The following is an 18,897-nucleotide window of genomic DNA, read 5'->3' on the forward strand; positions in this document are numbered from 1 at the left end:
TGGATAACTGGATCAGAAAATTTGTGCATGACACCAAGACTGGGGATGTAGTAGACAGCAAGTAAGACTATCATGGTCTATCATGCCTTACTGAAATCCATATATACGACACCCTTCACTGCTCTTCCTTCAATGTGTTTTGTTATTTTCACAGAAGATTCAATCCGGCTCGTAAGGCACAACCTGCCCTTGACAAAGCCATGCTGACCATCCCTAATCAGATTATATCACGGCAAATGCTCATAAATCTTGCCTCCCAGGATATTCAACAACTTGCCCACCACTGAAGTCAGACTCACTGGTCTATAGTTTCCTAGGTTATCTCTACCCCGTTTCTTGAACAAAATTTGCAAACCTCCTTTCCTCTGGTACTTCTCCTGTCCCTATTGATGACACAAAGATCATTGCAAGAGACTCCGCAATCTCCTCCTTCGCTTCCCACAGTAGCCTGGGTATATCTCATCTGGTCCTGGTGACTTAAACTTTATGGTTTTCAAAAGCTCCAGCACATCCTCTTTCGTAATGTCCATATGCTCAAGCATTTCAGTCTGCTGTAAGTCATCCCAACAACCGCCAAGGTCTTTTTCCCTGGTGAATACTGAAGCAAAGTACCGATCAAGTACCTCCGGTACCTCCTCCAATTCCATGCACACCTTTCCACTATTGCATCTGATGGTCCTATTCCCACACAGCTCATCCTCCTTGCTCTTCACATATTCACAGAATGTTTTAGGGTTTTCCTTAATCCTACTCAGCAAGGCCTTCTCATGGCCCCTTCTGGCTCTCCTAATTCCATTCTTAAGCTCCTTCCTAGCAATCTTGTAATTTTCTAAAGTTTAACAGTAGTTTCTTGAACCTTTTGTAAGCTTTTCTTCTTAACTAGATTTTCCACATCCTTTGTACACCATGGTTCTTTAACCCTAGCATTCTTTCCCTGCAACCATGGAACATACCTATGCAGAACTCCATTTACCACATTTCCCTGAGCACATCTGCTCCCAATTTATGCTCCCAAGTTCTTACCTAATAGCAACGTATTTCCTCATACCCCAATTAAATGCTTTCCCAAACTGTCTGCCCCTATCCCTCTCCAGCACTATGATGAAGGAGATAACAGTTGTGATCACTACATCCAAAATGCTCTCCCACCGAGATCCGACAACTGATCAGGTTCATTTCCCAATACCAGATCAAGTACAGCCTCTCCTTTAGTTGGCTTATCTACATATTGTGCCAGGAAATTTTCCTGAACACACCTAACAAACTCCACCCCATCTAAACCCTTTGTACTAAGGAGATGCCAAGCAATATTAGGAAAGTTAAAATCTCCCATCACAACAACCTTATTATTATAGCACCATTCCAGAATCTGCCTCCCTATCTGCTTCTTGATATCCCTGTTATTATTGGGGGTCTAATAAAAAAACACCCAGTAGTTATTGCCCCTTTCCTGTTTCTGACTTCCACCCACACTGACTCAGTAGACCATCTCTCACTTACTTCCTCCTTTTCTGCAGCCATGACACTATCCCTAATTAGCAATGCCATACCCCCACCACTTTTGCCTCCGTCTCTGTTCTTTTTAAAACATCGAAAGTCTGGTACATTCAGCAGCCATTCCTGCTCCTGAGACATCCAAGTCTCTGTAATGACCACATCATAGTTCCATGGATTGATTCATGCTCTAAGTTCATCCGCCTTGTTTACGATACTCCTTGCATTAAAATAGACACATCTCAAACCATCAGGCTGAGTGCACTTTTGCTCTAACATCTGCCTATCCTTCCTCACAAGCTCCCTAAAAGCTGTCTATACTTGTGCACCAACCTTCCCATCCTCTGCCTCTTCACTTCGGTTCCCACCCCTCTGCAAATCTAATTAAAACCCTCCCCGACAGCATTAGCCAACCTCCCAGCCAGGATATTGGTCCCCCTTGGATTCAGGTGCAATCTGTCCTTTTTGTACAGGTCACACCTGCCCCAGAAGAGGTTGCCAATGATCCAAAAATCTGAATCCCTGCCCCCTGCTCCAATCCTTCAGCCACACGTTTACCCTCCACCTCACTCTATACCTATACAATGTCACGTGGCAAAGGCAGCAATCTTGAGATTACTAACTTTGAGGTCCTGTTTCTCAACTTCCTAACTCCCTTTATTCTGCTTTCAGGACCTCCACCCTTTTTCTACCTATGTTGTTGGTACCAATATGTACCATGACCTCTGGCTGTTCACCCTCCCATTTCAGGATATTGTGGCCACACTCAGAAACAACATGAACCCTGGCATCTGGGAGGCAAACTACTATCCTTGTTCTTTTTCACACCCACAGAATCGCCTGTTCTCGTAACTATAGAGTCCCCTATTACCACTGCCCTCCTCTTCCATTCCCTACCCTTCTGAGCCACAGGGACAGATTCAGTGCCAGAGGCACAGTCACTGTTGCTTCTCCCAGGTAGGTTTCCCCCACCACCAAACCACTCAAAATGGAGTACTTCTTGTTAAGGGGGACAGCCACAAGGGTGCTCTCCACTACCTGACGCCCTCCCTTCCCTTTCCTGACAGTCATCCACTTACCTGTCTCCTGTGGCCCGGAGTGACCACCTGCCTGTAGCTCCCGTCTATCACACTGGCCTTCACAAATCAAAGTATTGAGTACAGGAAATAGAATGCTATGTTTTACTTGTGTAAGACATTAAGGTTAGGGGAACCCAAACCCCAATACCCAATTTGTAGTGTTGGGTGCAGTTTTGGTCACCTATCTACAGGAAAGATGTAAGTAAGGTAAAAAGAGTACAGAGAAAATTTACAAGGATGTTGCTGGTACTGGAGATCGTGAGTTATAAGGAAAGACTGAATAGGTTAGGACTTTATTCCTTGGAATGTAGAAGATTGAGCAGAGATTTGATAGAGGCATACAAAATAATGAGGGTTACGGATAGGGTAAATGCAAGCAGGGTTTTTCCACTGAGGTTGGGTGAGATTGCAACTAGAGGTCATGGATTAAAGGTGAAAAGTTTATGGGGAAATTGAGAAGATACATCTTCACTCATGGTGATGAGTGTACGGAATGAGCTGCAGTGCAAATGATGATGCAAACTCGATTGCAGCATTTAAGAAAGGTTTAAATAGGTATATGGATGATAAGGGTATGGAGGGCTAAGGTCCCTATGCAGGTCAATGGGAGTAGCCAGCTTAAATGGTTTGGCATGGACTATGGGCCAAAGGGCCTGTTTCTGTGTGGTACTTTTCTATGACAGTTACAGAAGAGCCTTGGTCCTTTACCTTGTTCAAACATTGAGGTTTTTGCTTCCTAGAGGGTGAAGACGAGGGATAATGTGTGAACTGTATAGCAATAAGGCATACAGAGCCACTCAAACAGACAAGGAAAACATGTAATAGTCATAAGGGACTGCATAGTTATAGGAACAGATACTGTTCTCTACAGCAAAGATGGGGTCCCAAAGGCTGTGCTGTTTGTCTGATTCGAGGCTTCAAGGACATCTCTTCTGGACTGGAGAAGAACTGGAGGATCCAGTGGTCATGGTCCATGTAAGTACTTACAACATAGCTAGGATGAAGAGGGATTATGAGAAGCACAGTACAAAGATGAAAAGCAGAACCACAGGGGTGATGATCACATTATTATCTGAGTCACGTGCAAATTGACAAAGGGTGAATCAGATGAGTTACAATGTTCAGAGAAGTTGATGCATTGCTTAAAGGCTGGTGTGAGAGTAGTGTGTTCTAGTCCAGGGACACTGGCACCAGTACTGGGGAAGGAGGGAGCTGCTCCCTTGGGATAGGTTCCACCTGAACTTTGCTGGGACCAGCGTCCCAGCGAATCCCATAACTAGGGTTGTAAACAGGACTTCGACTAGGACGGAGGAGAGACCAGTGAAAGGAAAGTTTAATAAATTAAGGAATGAAAAAGCAGTGGTACAGAATAGAGAGTAAAACTGACAGTTCTAGACTAAGACATAGGAGCAGAATCAGTTCATTTAGCCCATCGATTCTGCTCTCTCATTCCATCATGCTTGATCTATTATACCCTTCTAACCTATTCTCCTGTCTTCTCGCCATAACCTTTGATGGCCTTTACTAATCAAGAAACTTATCAACCTCTGATTTAAATATACCCAATGATTTGGTCTGCACAGCTGTTCGTGGCAATGAATTCCAAAGATTCATCACCCTCTAGCTAAAGAAATTTCTCCTTACCTGTTCTAAAGGAACGTCCTTGTATTCTGAGGTTTTGCCCACTGGTCCTAGACTCCCCCACTACAGGAAACATACTCTCCATATCCACTCCTTCAAGGCCTTTCAATATTCAACACATTTTAGTTGAGATCTCTGCCCTCATTCTTCTAAACTCCAGAGCAATTAAACGCTCCTCTTGCATTAACCCTTCATTCCAGGGATTATTCTCATGAACCTCCTCTGGATCTACTCCAATGCCAGCACATTCTTTCTTAGATAAGGACCAAAAACTGCTCGCAATACTCTGTGCAGTCTGATCAATGCCTTATAAAGCCTCACTATTACATTCTTGCTTTTTATATTTTAGACCTCTCGAAATGAATGCTAACATTGCATTTGCCTTCCTACTTTTCCTTGCTTCTGACTTAACCTCCAAGTCCCTTTGCACCTCTGATTTCTGAATTTGCTCCCCGTTTAGAAAAATAGTCTACACTTTTATTCCTTCTACGAAAGTGAAAAGTAATAGAGTAGGTCAAGGCAGAAGGCAAACAAAAATATGCAAAAGAGCAAATTTAGTGTTGTAAATATCTGTGTGTAAAAAAAAATCAATCTTAATGTTCTTTACATAATGCACATGGCATTTGCAACTAGATGGCATGAATAACAATATACAAATAGTATGTAATGGCTATAACAAAAACATTAGTGCAGGGTGACCAGGACTGGGTGCTCAATATTCCACTGTTCCACAAGAATAGGTAAAGGGGCAAGGAGAGCAGCAGAGCACTGCTGAGTGCAAGACATAAAGGTACTGGATCGTCTGCAGGCAAGACAAATGGGAGTGCTCTACAAACCACAAAGTGTGTCCTCTCAGTAGCACAGAACATAAATGGGCAAATATCAAGCACATTTGAAGGGAACTGCAATTATCAGTTGCTTCAAAGTGGCACAGTTATAAACTGGAATATATTAGGCTTGCATTATACATCAGGGTGCTTCCCTTTTGTTAACTGTTAAAGTAACTGTAGACTTCAGTCAGGAGCAGATGTCGTCAGGTGGTGCCCAAGTGTTTCAACCCCTAACCAATACATTCTCCAGTTGCAGGGTCAGCAGTGATGGCAAGTCCCTGCCCATCTGCTCCTGTCTTCCAGTTCAACTCCCTCACCTGCTCCATAACCAGCAAGAGGTTCTTTCTACTTCCTCCCCCATCCTGCGAGCTGCTTGGTTCTTGCTCTTTTCATCAAGGCCCAGCGCAGACAGCAACCTCCATGCCGATCTTGCCAGGAGCCCTCTACAGCCAATCTCCATGGGATCTAATGCTTGGGAAGGTCCCATATTGTCCAGGCGCCCTATGACCCCAACTCCACTGCCTTCAATATTCACCTTTAGTCCTCAGGGTTCTGTGCCCCTGCCTGGACTATGTCACACCTATCCCTTGCACTTGCACTCCCCCATTGTTGGAAATGTGCAGAGCCGACGCACGGGTTGCCGATAATGTCTCTCAATTGCAAGGAGCTCACTACCTGGTCCATGGCTGTGTGTCGTGATCTTGTTGTGTCTCCTGTTTGGTTTCTTAGCTTGTCATCGGAGCCCCTCAGTGTTAACACAACTCTATACTTATCCACCTTGAACTCCTCCACTACAGGAGCTGTAGCTGGCCTGATCTTACGTAGAGCCCCACTGAAGAAAAACTAGTTGGGGGGGGATCCTCAGCCATCTCCACAGGTGCTTGTCAACTGTCCTCCCTTTGCCTTCTACAGTGGTCATGGGGAACTCGTACACCATGAAAAGCCAGAGCAGCCTCGGCAGAAGGCCTTGTTCGTACAACCATGTCTTAAATGTACCAGTTTTGTCGATCCTCTTCAGCCGCTTGTCAGTCTACTTTACAGTGTTGGCGATGTTGGTACTGTCACTGCTGCATTAAACTACCTTCCAAGACACTGTACTGGGCTGTCCTCTATGGATCCAATGACTTCTCCCTGTACTTGAGACTGACCTTGCTAGTAACCTTGCCCTTTCTGATCACCATGCATCTGGACTTCTTGGCCTTGAAGGTCATCCTAGCCCAGTTAGTTATGTTGTCCAGGGTTTCCAATACACATCTTGCTTGGACATGGGTTACAGTGGTTACTGTGATGTCATCCATGAACCCTGCATTGCCGGTTGTCGGATCCCGGGCTCCAACGCTGGGCCTAGGGTTACATCTACTGCTGCTGTTCACACCCATGACAAATAAGATGGGGGAGATGATTCAGCCGATTGGAATCACTTTTTGGAGGTCTTGCCAACTGGTTGTAAAGTGGACTGAAGTGAAGCGTAGCTTGAATCCTCCTAGGTAGCTAGTGATCATATCCTGCATTACTGGCAGGATGTGTTAGTGGTTCAGGCCATGTGGAATTGATCTGTAGGCTTTGGCTATGTCTAACCAGATGACTGTTAGGTCACCTTTCTTCTGCCTTGCCTCACGAATCAATTGGCTGATTATTGAGGTGTGTTCAAGATACCCAGAAAAACCTGGGATGCCACCTTTCTGGATGGATGTGTTGATATAGTGGTTTTCCATTAACTAAGTGGTCAGCCTCCATGCAAGCACCGAGAAGAATATCTTGCAATCCACACTAAGGAGGGAGATTGTCCTAAACTGGGTGATTGTAGAAAAATCTTCTTCGTTGGGAACAGAGCCATTTTCTAGCTTGGTGGGATAGAGGCTTTGGTCTAAATCTTCCACAACCTCCAGAGGAGTTTTAGGCATTTCTTATATACCCTTATAGGGTATACCACTTGGCCCTGGGGTGGCAGATAACTTTGCTCGCTTGATGTGGCAAATCCCCCTCTCCCTCCTGTTTGGTTGCCATTATGGTTTAAGATCCCCTTTTTTCTCCATTGGACTGAATCACTCTTTAGCAAAGCTGAACACAATGGCTGTGAGGGATCGACTTTCCTGCAGACAGGACCTGCCCATGTAGCTTCCAAGATGCAATCCAGGTGGTCATCGAACTGCTTCCAAAATACACTGATGATCTAGGCCATCTGATCCTCTCTTTCCTTGATGAATGGATTAGGTGTCCGAGGGGGCACTCACTTGATCTCTTCTTTGGCACTGGGGCGGCACACAGTGCAGAGAGATCTTAAGCTCTGTGGGGTGCTGGAGTTCTCCATCAGCTAACTGGATGCTGAGTCCATGTGTTGCACTTGAGTGGCCTTTGTTCCGCAGCTGGACCTGCTTTGGTGTATCGAGGCCGTCGACGTTCTTGTAGATTTTGCCGCAACGGCACTTTGCAATGAATGCCTCCCTGGTCAGCATTGTTTGCCTGAGCCTTCTTGTTATCGTATTTCCAGTCCTGGCCATTGCCATTACATCCGTCCTACTGAGTCTCTCATCCTCCCCACCTCTCGGGAGACTCTGGGGGTATTGTGTAGTTAGCTCATAGCTCATCTGTAGCTTGCATGGTGCCCTCTTGTAAGTGCTACACACAAGGTTGCTAGCTTTGTGTGCCCGTGCCAGTCTTTCCTGGTGGTCAGCTGTCTGCCCAGCATCACCGACCTTTCCTGGTTGCCATCCAGTTTTTCCTGGAAGTCACCAGTGAACGAGAATGGCTTTTGAAGTATATTGCAGAACCTACCCGGAAACGGGCTGATTTAGATTTGATCTTATATAATGAGGGCTTAATCAGGGTCACGGTGATTATAAATATAATTCCAAATGTATTTTGAGCATGAACACCATGGATCCATAATCGGTACCATCTATTGACACAAGAGCAATCATGCAATAAGGGAGGACTGATCTAGGGCAGACTGGGTACACAAGTGAGAGAGAATTCATTAGATGGTCAATGGCAAATATTTAAACAGTTGGTCTATATGTTGAGAGATTTCATGAGACACACAATCTGGGGTTAACATAGGGAGTGAAGGAAAATGTTTAATTGAAAAGTATGGTATATTTTCCAGAGCCAGCAGTAAATTAAAGGACTGGAAAGTTTGAAGATCTAGCATAAGACTATAAAGAATTTTGAGAGAAAACCTGCATGTAGTTTGAAAACAATACAAGTGTCTAATGATATAAAAGTAGGAAGAGACTGCCTACAGTAATAGTGGAGCCTCTAGAAAATAAGGCTGGTGAATCAATAACAGCAAAGAAATGGCAGATGTGTGTTTTGTTTTTGAACGAGTCTTCACCGTGGAGGATGTTGCTAATATCCATATCAGGCATTCTAATTGCAAAAAAATTGTCAACTTACAAAGATCCCAATTACAAAGGATAAATTATTGGAAAAACTCAGGCGAGGTGCCAGAGAATTGCTAACATTGTTCTGTTGTTTAAGCTGGGTAACTATAGATGGGTAAACTTGATGTCAGTCGTGGATAGGTTTTTGGAAGATATTCTAAGGGACCGAATTTATAAGTACGGTATTTGGATAGACAGGGCCTGGTCTATATGGCTTTATAGTCAATATGGCTTTTTGTATGTGGTAGGTTAAGTCTAACCAACTACTGAGGAAAGTTGATGAAGGAAAGGCAGTGATGGACTTTAGCAAAGCCTTTGACAAGGTCCCACAGGAGTGTTTGGTCAAGATGATACAATGGCTTGGCATTAAGGAAGAGGTAGTAATTGGATTAGATTTTCAATTCAAAGGAGAAGCCAGAGAGAGGCAGTAGACTGTTGTCTCTCTGACTGGAGATCTGTGGCATGCCACAAGAATTCGTACTGGATCCATTGCTTTTATCAATGATCTGGATGATAATGTAGTAAACTAGCTCAGCAAATTTGCAGATGACACCAAGATTGGGGTCGTAGGGGACAGCAAACAAGGCTATCAAAACTTGCAGTGGGATCTGCACCAACTGGAAAATGGGTTGAAAATGGCAGATGAAAGTTAATGCAGACAATTATAAGGTTTTCAAATTTGGAAGGACAAAACAGCTTAGGACTTACAGAGTGAATGGTGGGGCATCTAGGAGTGCAGTAGAACAGAGGAATCTGGGAATACAGTTCCATAATTCCTGAAAATGGCGGCACAGGGAAATGGTGTCATAAAGACAGCTTTTGGTATGCTGGCCTTCATACATCAAGGTACTGAGTACAGGAATTAGATGTTATGTTGAAGTTGTACAAGACATTGGTGAGGCCTAATTTGGAGTATTGCATGCAGTTCTGGTCACCTATCTACATGAAAGACATTAATAAGATTGAAAGAGTGCAGAGAAAATTTACAAGGATGTTGCCAAGACCTGAGTTATAGGAAAAGATTGAATAGGTTGGGAGTTTTTTTTTCCCCTCTGGAACATAGAATGAGGGGAAATTGATAGAGATAAACAAAATTATCAGGGGTATAAAGACAGTAAATGCAGGCAGGCTTTCTCCACTGAGGTTGAGCAACACTAGAACTGCTTTCAAGAAAGAGTTAGATAGAGCTGTTAAAGATAGCGGAGTCAAGGGATATGGGGAGAAGGCATGAACAGGTTACTGATTGTGGATGATCAGCCATGATCACATTGAATGGCGGTGCTGGCTCAAAGGGCCGAATGGCCTACTCCTGCGCCTATTGTCTATTGTCCAACTGGAGGTCATGGAGTAAGAGAGAAACATGAAATATTTAAAGAGAACCTGAAGGGGGAGGGGATTTCTTCATGGAATGAGATGCCAGCAGAAGCGGTGGATACAGGCCTGTTTCTGTGCTGTAGTATTCTATGACTCTATGATACAAACATAGGCTGAAGAATATGAGATATGTATGCTGTGCTTCTGCAACAAGATATAGACAGAGTGGGTGAGTAGGCAAGACTGATAAGTGTAGTTCATGTGGGAAAGTGTGCGGATATGAACTTCAGCAGATTATCTACACTCACATCCAGCTACCCAACCCTGGTCCGAGGCATAGAAGACCTGTGTGGTTGCAGTGAAAATGAGTAAAGTAGAGAAGAGTGGAATTTATTTGAAGCTATTGATCAACCATATATCTGGATTTCATTAGTTAAGGGTGAAATACCTCTGCACATTTGTGAATAGTGTCTGGTCCTACACCTCCATCAACTTCAATATCCAGAGAGGGAAACTGTGTCCTCAACCAGTGCACCTGAAACAAAATTTAAAGTTGTTTTTTATGTCCCAAAGCTATTTCATAATTTTTCAGCAAAGGATGGCTAGATAAGGAAAGAAATATCCCACGTGACCCAACGCCAAACAGGAAGACCTGCAAATGGTGTATCAAGTTGTATCACAACTGAACTTGGTTCATTTTAGTAGTTACAAATTAACCCGTGTTGTGTAAAACATAGAACAGTACAACACAGGAACAGACCATTCAGCCCACAGTGTTGTACCAAATCAACTAAATTAGTAAAATGGGCAAGTAAACTAATCTCTTGCCTATACAATGTTCAGATCCTTCCATTTTCCTCACATTAATGTATCTATCTCTTTATAGTCCCTTATGCATCTGCCTCTACCATCACCCCAGGCAACACATTCCAGACACCCACCACTCTACAAAAAAGTGCCCCTCACATCTCCTTTAAAGTTACCCCCTCACCTTAAATGCATGCTTTCTGGTATTAGACACTTCAACCCTGAGGGGAAAAAAAAAATCACCATATTGTCTCAACATATATTTCTATGCTTACGTAACAAACCTAACCCACAGAAATGTTGCTCATCTACATTTTGAGTACTCTTCACTGTTTAAACAGCACAGCAACCTGCTAAATATCTTAAAAACATAGCAAAATACCTTTGGCATCATATCACTCATGAACTTCTGACCACCGAATCCTGGCTCCACAGTCATTACCAGAGCCATATCGATCTGATTTGCCCACGGAGCCAATTCTTCCACAGATGTTCCTGGTTTAATCGCCAGTCCCACCTGAAGAGGAAACATACATTATTGCATTACGACACCCAGGTCACAGCCTCGGTTATGGTATGTCTGGGCAGTAGTCAAAGAACGAAAACTTGTGGAAACAGGTAGTAGTTATCCTTCACTTTTGGATTGAGAAACACCTCATATACATGCACAGTGATGGAATGGGTCTCCTGTGGCAAGAAATGCAGAGGATGGATTTGGGCACTTACCCGTTAACACCAGACAACAAAGATTGTGCTTCCTGAATACTTTTGGGTATATCTTATGGATTTTGGGCTGCTGATCATGAAAATCACCATGAAATTCCCCTATCGCGCACTATTTTTGAAATTGCCTATGTTTGGTATTTCAATTCAGAATAATTGATGGCAAGCAAGGCATTTTTACTGATCCACAAATCTAACAATGCACTCTTCTCGCTACTACCATTGGGGAGGAGGTACAGGAGTCTTAAGTCCCACACCACCAGGTTCAAGCAGACAGACATACTTTATTGATCCCGAGGGAAATTGGGTTTCATTACAGTCACACCAACTAAGGATAGTGTAGAAATATAGCAATATAAAACCATAAATAATTAAGTAATAATAAGTAAATTATGCCAAGTTCAGGACCAGCCTATTGGCTCAGGGTGTCTGACACTCCGAGGGAGGAGTTGTAAAGTTTGATGGCCACAGGCAGGAATGACTTCCTATGATGCTCAGTGTTGCACCTCGGTTCAAGAACAGTTATTACCTTTCAACAATCACACATTCTGAAATAGCATGGTTAACTTCACTCAGCTCCATTCTGAACCAATTCCACAACCTGCAGACTCACTTTCAAGGACTTGACAACTGCTGTCCTCACTATTTATTTATTTTATAATTTGCACTGTGTCCACTTTTGCACGTTGCTTGGTTTGTCAGTTTCTTTTTATTATATAGTTTTTCACAAATTTTATTGTATTTCTTTATCTCCCTGTAATTGCCTGCAAGAAACTAATTTCAAAGTAGTATGCGTTCTTTAATAAATTTACTTCGAACTTTGAAAAAATTCACAAAACAGTGCAATCCCTCAGCATCTTACCAGGCTGTGATGCACCTGTTGGGTCACTCTTAAGTATGCATCTGTTACGGCCCCGTAACTGGGTCACTTACCAGCAAAGATAGAGAGGTCCGTTGAAGTCTGATGGTACTATTTTTAACAGTATTTATTGATAGAAATACACAAAAATAATATCAATGCAAACACACAGATAATATACGTCGTCAATACTAAATCTAAAAGCGCGGGTATAATAATAATCAGTAAGAAATAGCTCTATCGTTGTCTAGGGGATAATGTATTGTCCGATGGAAATATAAAAGTCACTTTAGTTCAGTCAAGCTGTAGGCTGCAGCCTTTGGTTGGAGAGAGAGACGGGTTAAAACTTGCCCCATTCCTTTTATGATGTCAATCCTTCGAGAGTCGTTGGAAGTTGATTTCCCCGTTGTTAGCTAAAAACCGTTCTTCCATGGTAAAGGCCACCGATTCTGGGGCAAATGGAAACGGACACACGTGGCCTTCCACTGGTTTTTGCTATTACGGGATCGCTAGCGTTTCTTCTGGTGCGTCTGAGGGGTTGTTCCCACAGACCCTCTTTTTATCCTGACTCACAGGGTCTCAGGTGTCAATCAGGTTGGGATGATGCAATCCTTCCACCAACCTCCTCCTTGGTTCATTGCCTGGGGCTTCGATTGCATCGTACTGGATGCAATACACAAGTCCGTCTCCAAGAGACAATAGCCGGTATTAATGGGTCCGCCTTTTGGAGGCCAGGACACATTCCAACCCTTTTGTGGATTCTGCATGTCTTTCTCTCATTTCCTGTGTCCCCTGAACTGACTTAATAGTGATCTTGCGATTCTCACAAAGGAGGGGGCTACCCCGCACCCTTCGGCCCCTCAGAGCTGTGGCACATTCATAACACATCTAAAAGTTTGCTGACGTTTAATCAATGCAAACTTTTAAAGAAATAAAGGCATCAAAGGCTTCTTTATGATGGCCCCAGGATAGATCCTCTGATAAGATAACACCAAGGAATTTAAAGTTACTGATCCTCTCCACCTCTGATCCTATCACGAGGACTGGCCCGTGAATTTGACAAGTTACCACACAACAGGCTGCTAAACAAGAGGCCCTAGTATTACAGGAAAGATATGAGCATGGATAGAAGATTGGCTGATTGGCAGAAGGGAGCCTTTTCTGGTTGGCTGCTGGTCAATAACAGTGTTCCGCAGAGGCCAGTGTTGGGACTGCTTCTTTTCACTTTAAATGTCAATGATTCAAATGATGGAATTGACGGCTTTGTGATCAGCTTTCCAGATGGCCTCCAAGTGGCCTCACTTGGCGTACTATGAGCAGTTTGGGCCCCGTATTTAAGAACACATATGCTGGCATTGGAGAGGGTTCAAAAGAGACTTACGAGAATGGTATCCGGAATGAAAGGGTTATATCATACAAGCAGCAATTGACGGCTCTGGCGCTGTACTCACTGGAACTTAGAAGAATAAAGGGCAATCTCAATGAAATCTATTGAACGTTGAAAGGCCTAGATAGAGTGGATGTGGAGAGGATATTTCCTTTTGAGGTTATGACCAGAGGGCATAGCCTCAAAATAGAGGTACATCTAGATAGAACAGAGACAAGGAGGAATTTCTTCAGCCAGAGGATGGTGAATCTGTGGAATTCGTTGCCACAGGCAGCTGTGGAAGTCAAGTCACTGGGTGCATTTAAGGCGGAGGTTGATAGGTTCTTGATTAGTCAGGGCATGAAAGGTTATGGGGAAAAGGCGGGGAAAAGGCAGGAAAATGCGGTTGAGAAAGATTTGGATCAGCCATGATGAAATGGCAGAACATATTCAATGGGCCAAATGGCCTGACTGCTATTTTTATCGTCTTATGATATAAAGATAGGTGGAGGGATAAGTTGTGTTAAGGAAGCAGGGAATCTGGAAAAGGACTTAGATTAGGACAAGGGACAAAGAAGAGGCAGATGAAATACAGAGTTGGGAAGTGTAATTCACTTTAGTAGAATGAATAAAGGGGTATATCATTTTCAATAGAGGGAGAAAATTCAGAAATCAGAGGTGCAAAGGGACTTGGGACGTGTAACCTGCAAGTCGAGTCTGGTAAGGAAGGCAAACGCAATGTTAGCATTCAGTTAGAGAACAGAAGAGCAAGGATGCAATGCTGAGGGTTTATAAGGCATTGGTCAGATTGCACTTGGGAGTATCGAGAAGAGTTCTGACCCACTATCCAAGAAAGGACGTGCTGGTATGGAGAAGGTCCAGAGCAGGGTAACGAGGATTTACAGGAATGAAAGGGTTAACGTTTAAGGAGCATTTGAAGGCTCTGTGCCTGTACTCAGAGGAGTTTAGAAGAATGGGGGGGGGGGGGGGGGGAATTTCATTGACACTTATTGAATATTAAAAACCTAGACAGAATGGAATGGAGAGGATGTTTCTTACAGCGGGGAGTTTAGGACCAGAGGGGACAGCCTCAGAATAAATGGACATTCCTTTAGAAAAGAGATGAGGACAAATTTCCTTAGCCAGAGAATTGTGAACTTGTGGAAATCACTGCCACAGACAGCTGCGGAGGCCCTTACTGGGTATATTTAAAGAGGAACTGATTAGAAAGGTGACAAGGTGGTGGCAGGAGAAGGGGGTTGAGAGGGATAATAAACCAGCTATGATGGAAAGGCTGAACGGACTTGATGGGCTGAATGGCCTGATTTTGTTCCTATGCCTTAATGTCACGCTGACTGCTAGGCTACTGTGCCACCTGCAATCAAGAAAACTAATTGAGAACATAAGAATATCTTTAGTGTTCTAAGACAAAGACTGGTTGGTCTCTTACCAAATTTCATAGTCACAAGGGCATCGCTGGACTGACGGCTGGAGTTAAAAGGAAAGACAGGATAAGCTGAGGCTGTTTTCCCTGGATTGAAGGAGACTATGATGGTGACCTTGTACAGGCTTCTAAAATAAGGGGTGTAGAGATGGTGGATGACCAGTTTTTTTCCTAGAGTAGGGGAGTTTAAAACTAAAGGGCATAGGTTTAAGGATAGGAGAAATATTGAAAGGGAATCAAGAGATTTTCCAGAGAGCAGAGTGGGTATATGGAATGAGCCACCAGATCAGGTGATAGAGGTAGGAACTATTACAATATTTAAGATATTGGACAGGTACATGGATACAAAGGCTTTATAGCAATATGGGCCAAACACACCTAAGTGGGATTAACATAGAACATAGAATAGGTCAGCACATTACAGGCCCTTCAGCCCACAATGTTGTGCCGGCCCTCAAAACCTGCCTTCCATATAACCCCCTACCTTAAATTCCTCCATATACCTGTCTAGTAGTTTCTTAAACTTCACTAGTGTAGCTGCCTCCACCACTGACTCAGGCAGTGCATTCCATGCACCAACCACTCTGAGTAAAAAACCTTCCTCTAATATCCCCCTTGAACTTCCCTCCCCTTACCTTAAAGCCATGTCCTCTTGTACTCAGCAGTGGTGCCCTGGGGAAGAGGCGCTGGCTGTCCACTCTGTCTATTCCTCTTAATATCTTGTACACCTTTATCATGTCTCCTCTCATCCTCCTTCTCTCCAAAGAGTAAAGCCCTAGCTCCCTTAATCTCTGATCATAATCCATACTCTCTAAACCAGGCAGCATCCTGGTAAATCTCCGTACCCTTTCCAATGCTTCCACATCCTTCCTATACTGAGGTGACCAGAACTGGACACAGTACTCCAAGTGTGGCCTAACTAGAGTTTTATAGAGCTGCGTCATTACATCACATCGCTTAAACTCTATCCCTCGACTTATGAAAGCTAACACCCCATAAGCTTTCTTAACTACCCTATCTACCTGTGAGGCAACTTTCTGTGGACATGTACCCCCAGATCCCTCTGCTCCATCAAACTACCAAGTACCCAGCCACTTACTTTGTACTCTGCCTTGGAGATTGTCCTTCCAAAGTGTACAACCTCACACTTCTCGGGGTTGAACTCCATCTGCCACTTCTCAGCCCACTTCTGCATCCTATCAATGTCTGTCTGCAATCTTTGACAATCCTCAACACTATCTACAACACCACCAACATTTGTGTCGTCTGCAAACTTGCCAACCCACCCTTCTACCCCCACATGCAGGTTGTTAATAAAAATCACAAAAAGTAGAGGTCCCAGAACAGATCCTTGTGGGACACCACTAGTCACAACCCTCCAATCTGAATGTACTCTCTCCACCACGACCCTCTGCCTTCAGCAGCAAGCCAATTCTGAATCCACCTGGCCAAACTTCCCTGGATCCCATGCCTTCTGACTTTCTGAATAAGCCTACCATGTGGAACCTTGTCAAATGCCTTACTAAAATCCATGTAGATCACCGTGAGGCGAGATATAGGCTTTTATTGACCAGAAGAAAGAACAAGCAGTGAGTGACCACCATACTACATCCTGGAGACTGAGACCAGGGCTCAGGGTCCAATCGCCTTTATACCGGGGTCCATGGGAGGAGCCACGGTCAGTGGGAGGAGCCACAGGAGCAGTCAGCAGAGGGGCGTGTCCAAACAGGTATATGTAGTTCACCACATTCACCCCCCCCTTGTTTTAAAAGAGAGTCTCCATGGGGCGAAGTTTCTTACAAGTATATTTACAGGTTAAGTCTATCAGGTGGTCCAATCTGTCGCTGCGATCTACGTAGCACCGGCTGTGATTGCACAGGTGCCGGTGGTGATTGCACTGGAGACGGTGGTTGTGCTGGTTCCGGCCTAACTGGAGGTATCAGCCCACTAGGCGTCAGTGATCCCTCATGCGTGTGCGAGGCGCCTGGTATATGCCCAGTATAGGAGTGTCGTGAGGGGTCTGTGTAGGGCTTGGTGTGCGCGGTGTCACCTCGGGTACAGCGTTCATAGTTACCGTGGAGTGTTCGGGGTAGTGGTCTGCTGCTCCAGCGGGCGCCAGGTCGCGGACGGATACCGTGTCCTCCCGCCCATCAGGTAAGACCACGCAGGCATACTGGGGGTTCGCATGTAGAAGGTGAACCTCACATCCACTGCACTACCCTCATCTATATGCCTGGTCACCTCCTCAAAGAACTCTATCAGGCTTGTTAGGCACGATCTGCCCTTCACAGAGCCATGCTGACTGTTCCTGATCAGACCATGATTCTCTAAATGCCTATAGATCCTATCTCTAAGAATCTTTTCCAACAGCTTTCCCACCACAGACATAAGGCTCACTGGTCTATAATTGCCTGGACTATCCCTACTACCTTTTTTGAACAAGGGGACAACATTCGCCTCCCTCCAATCCTCTGGTACCATTCCCGTGGACAACGAGGACAAAGATCCTAGCCAGAGGTTCAGCAATCTCTTCCCTTGCCTCGTGAAGCAATCTGGGGAATATTCCGTCAGGCCCCGGGGACTTATCCGTCCTAATGTATTTTAACAACTCCAACACCTCCTCTCCCTTAATATCAACATGCTCCAGAACATCAACCTCACTCATATTGTCCTCACCGTCATCAAGTTCCCTCTCAGTGGTGAATACCGAAAAGAAGTATTCATTAGGACCTCGCCCACTTCCACAGCCTCCAGGCACATCTTCCCACTTTTATCTCTAATCGGTCCTACCTTCACTCCTGTCATCCTTTTGTTCTTCACATAATTGAAGAATGCCTTGGGGTTTTCCTTTACCCTACTCGCCAAGGCCTTCTCATGCCCCCTTCTTGCTCTCCTCAGCTCCTTTCTTGCTACCCTATATTCCTCAATAGACCCATCTGATCCTTGCTTCCTAAACCTCACGTATGCTGCCTTCTTTCACCTGACTAGATTTTCCACTTCACTTGTCACCCATGGTTCCTTCACCCTACCATTCTTTATCTTCCTCAGCGGGACAAATTTATCCCTAACATCCAGCAAGAGATCCTTAAACATCAACCACATGTCCATAGTACATTTCCCTGCAAAAACATCATCCCAATTCACACCTGCAAGTTCTAGCCTTATAGCCTCATAATCTGCCCTTCCCCAATTAAAAATTTTCCTGTCCTCTCTGATTCTATCCTTTTCCATGATAATGCTAAAGGTCAGGGAGCGGTGATCACTGTCCTCACCGCTGCTCACCCACTGACAGATCTGTATGGCATTCCTAGATACTATAGATCTAGTATGGCATTCCTCCTAGTCAGCCTGTCAACATACTGTGACAGGAATCCATCCTGGACACACTTAACAAACTCTGCCCCATCTAAACCCTTGGAACTAATCAAGTGCCAATCAATATTAGGGAAGTTAAAGTCACCCATGATAACAACCCTGTTATTTTTGCACCTTTCCAAAATCTGCCTCCCAATCTGCTCCTCGGTATCTCTGCTGCTACCAGGGGGCCTATAGAATACCCCCAGTAGAGTAACCGCTCCCTTCCTGTTCCTGACTTCCACCCATACTGACTCAAAAGAGGATCCTGCTACATTACCTACCCTTTCTGCAGCTGTAATAGTATCCCTGACCAGAGAGAGGAGAAATGGGCTAAAAATTCTATATCTGAATGCACTAAGTGTCAGAAATAAGGCGGATGAGCTTGAAGCCCAGGTGCGAATGGGTAACTATGATGTTGTTGGGATAACGGAGACATGGCTGCAGGGAGATCAGACCTGGGAAATGAATGTACAAGGGTATACGTGCTACCATAGGGACAGAAATGTGGGCAGAGGGGGTGGGGTGGCCCTGCTAGTGAGGAATGAGATTCAGTCCTTTGCAAGGGGGGACATAGGGTCAGGAGAAGTAGAGTCTGTGTGG

The 18,897-nt window shown here is 44.5% G+C and overlaps 1 protein-coding gene across 2 annotated transcripts in view; it reads right to left on the minus strand.

Annotated features, from left to right (window-relative positions):
* rpe (ribulose-5-phosphate-3-epimerase) overlaps positions 1–18,897 on the minus strand; it is a 33,987-nt gene that overhangs the window by 2,325 nt on the left and 12,765 nt on the right. Inside the window, exons 4-5 of one of the 2 annotated variants that reach the window (XM_073046370.1) lie at positions 10,931–11,065; positions 10,190–10,276 (exon numbers count right to left, since the gene is read on the minus strand). In XM_073046370.1, coding sequence (XP_072902471.1) covers positions 10,190–10,276; positions 10,931–11,065 — 222 coding nt within the window. The remainder of the gene's footprint in view (positions 1–10,189; positions 10,277–10,930; positions 11,066–18,897) is intronic. The other variant, XM_073046371.1, reaches the window with a different exon arrangement.

Source organism: Hemitrygon akajei, chromosome 5 (genome assembly GCF_048418815.1).
Source record: "Hemitrygon akajei chromosome 5, sHemAka1.3, whole genome shotgun sequence".
Taxonomy (NCBI): domain Eukaryota; kingdom Metazoa; phylum Chordata; class Chondrichthyes; order Myliobatiformes; family Dasyatidae; genus Hemitrygon; species Hemitrygon akajei.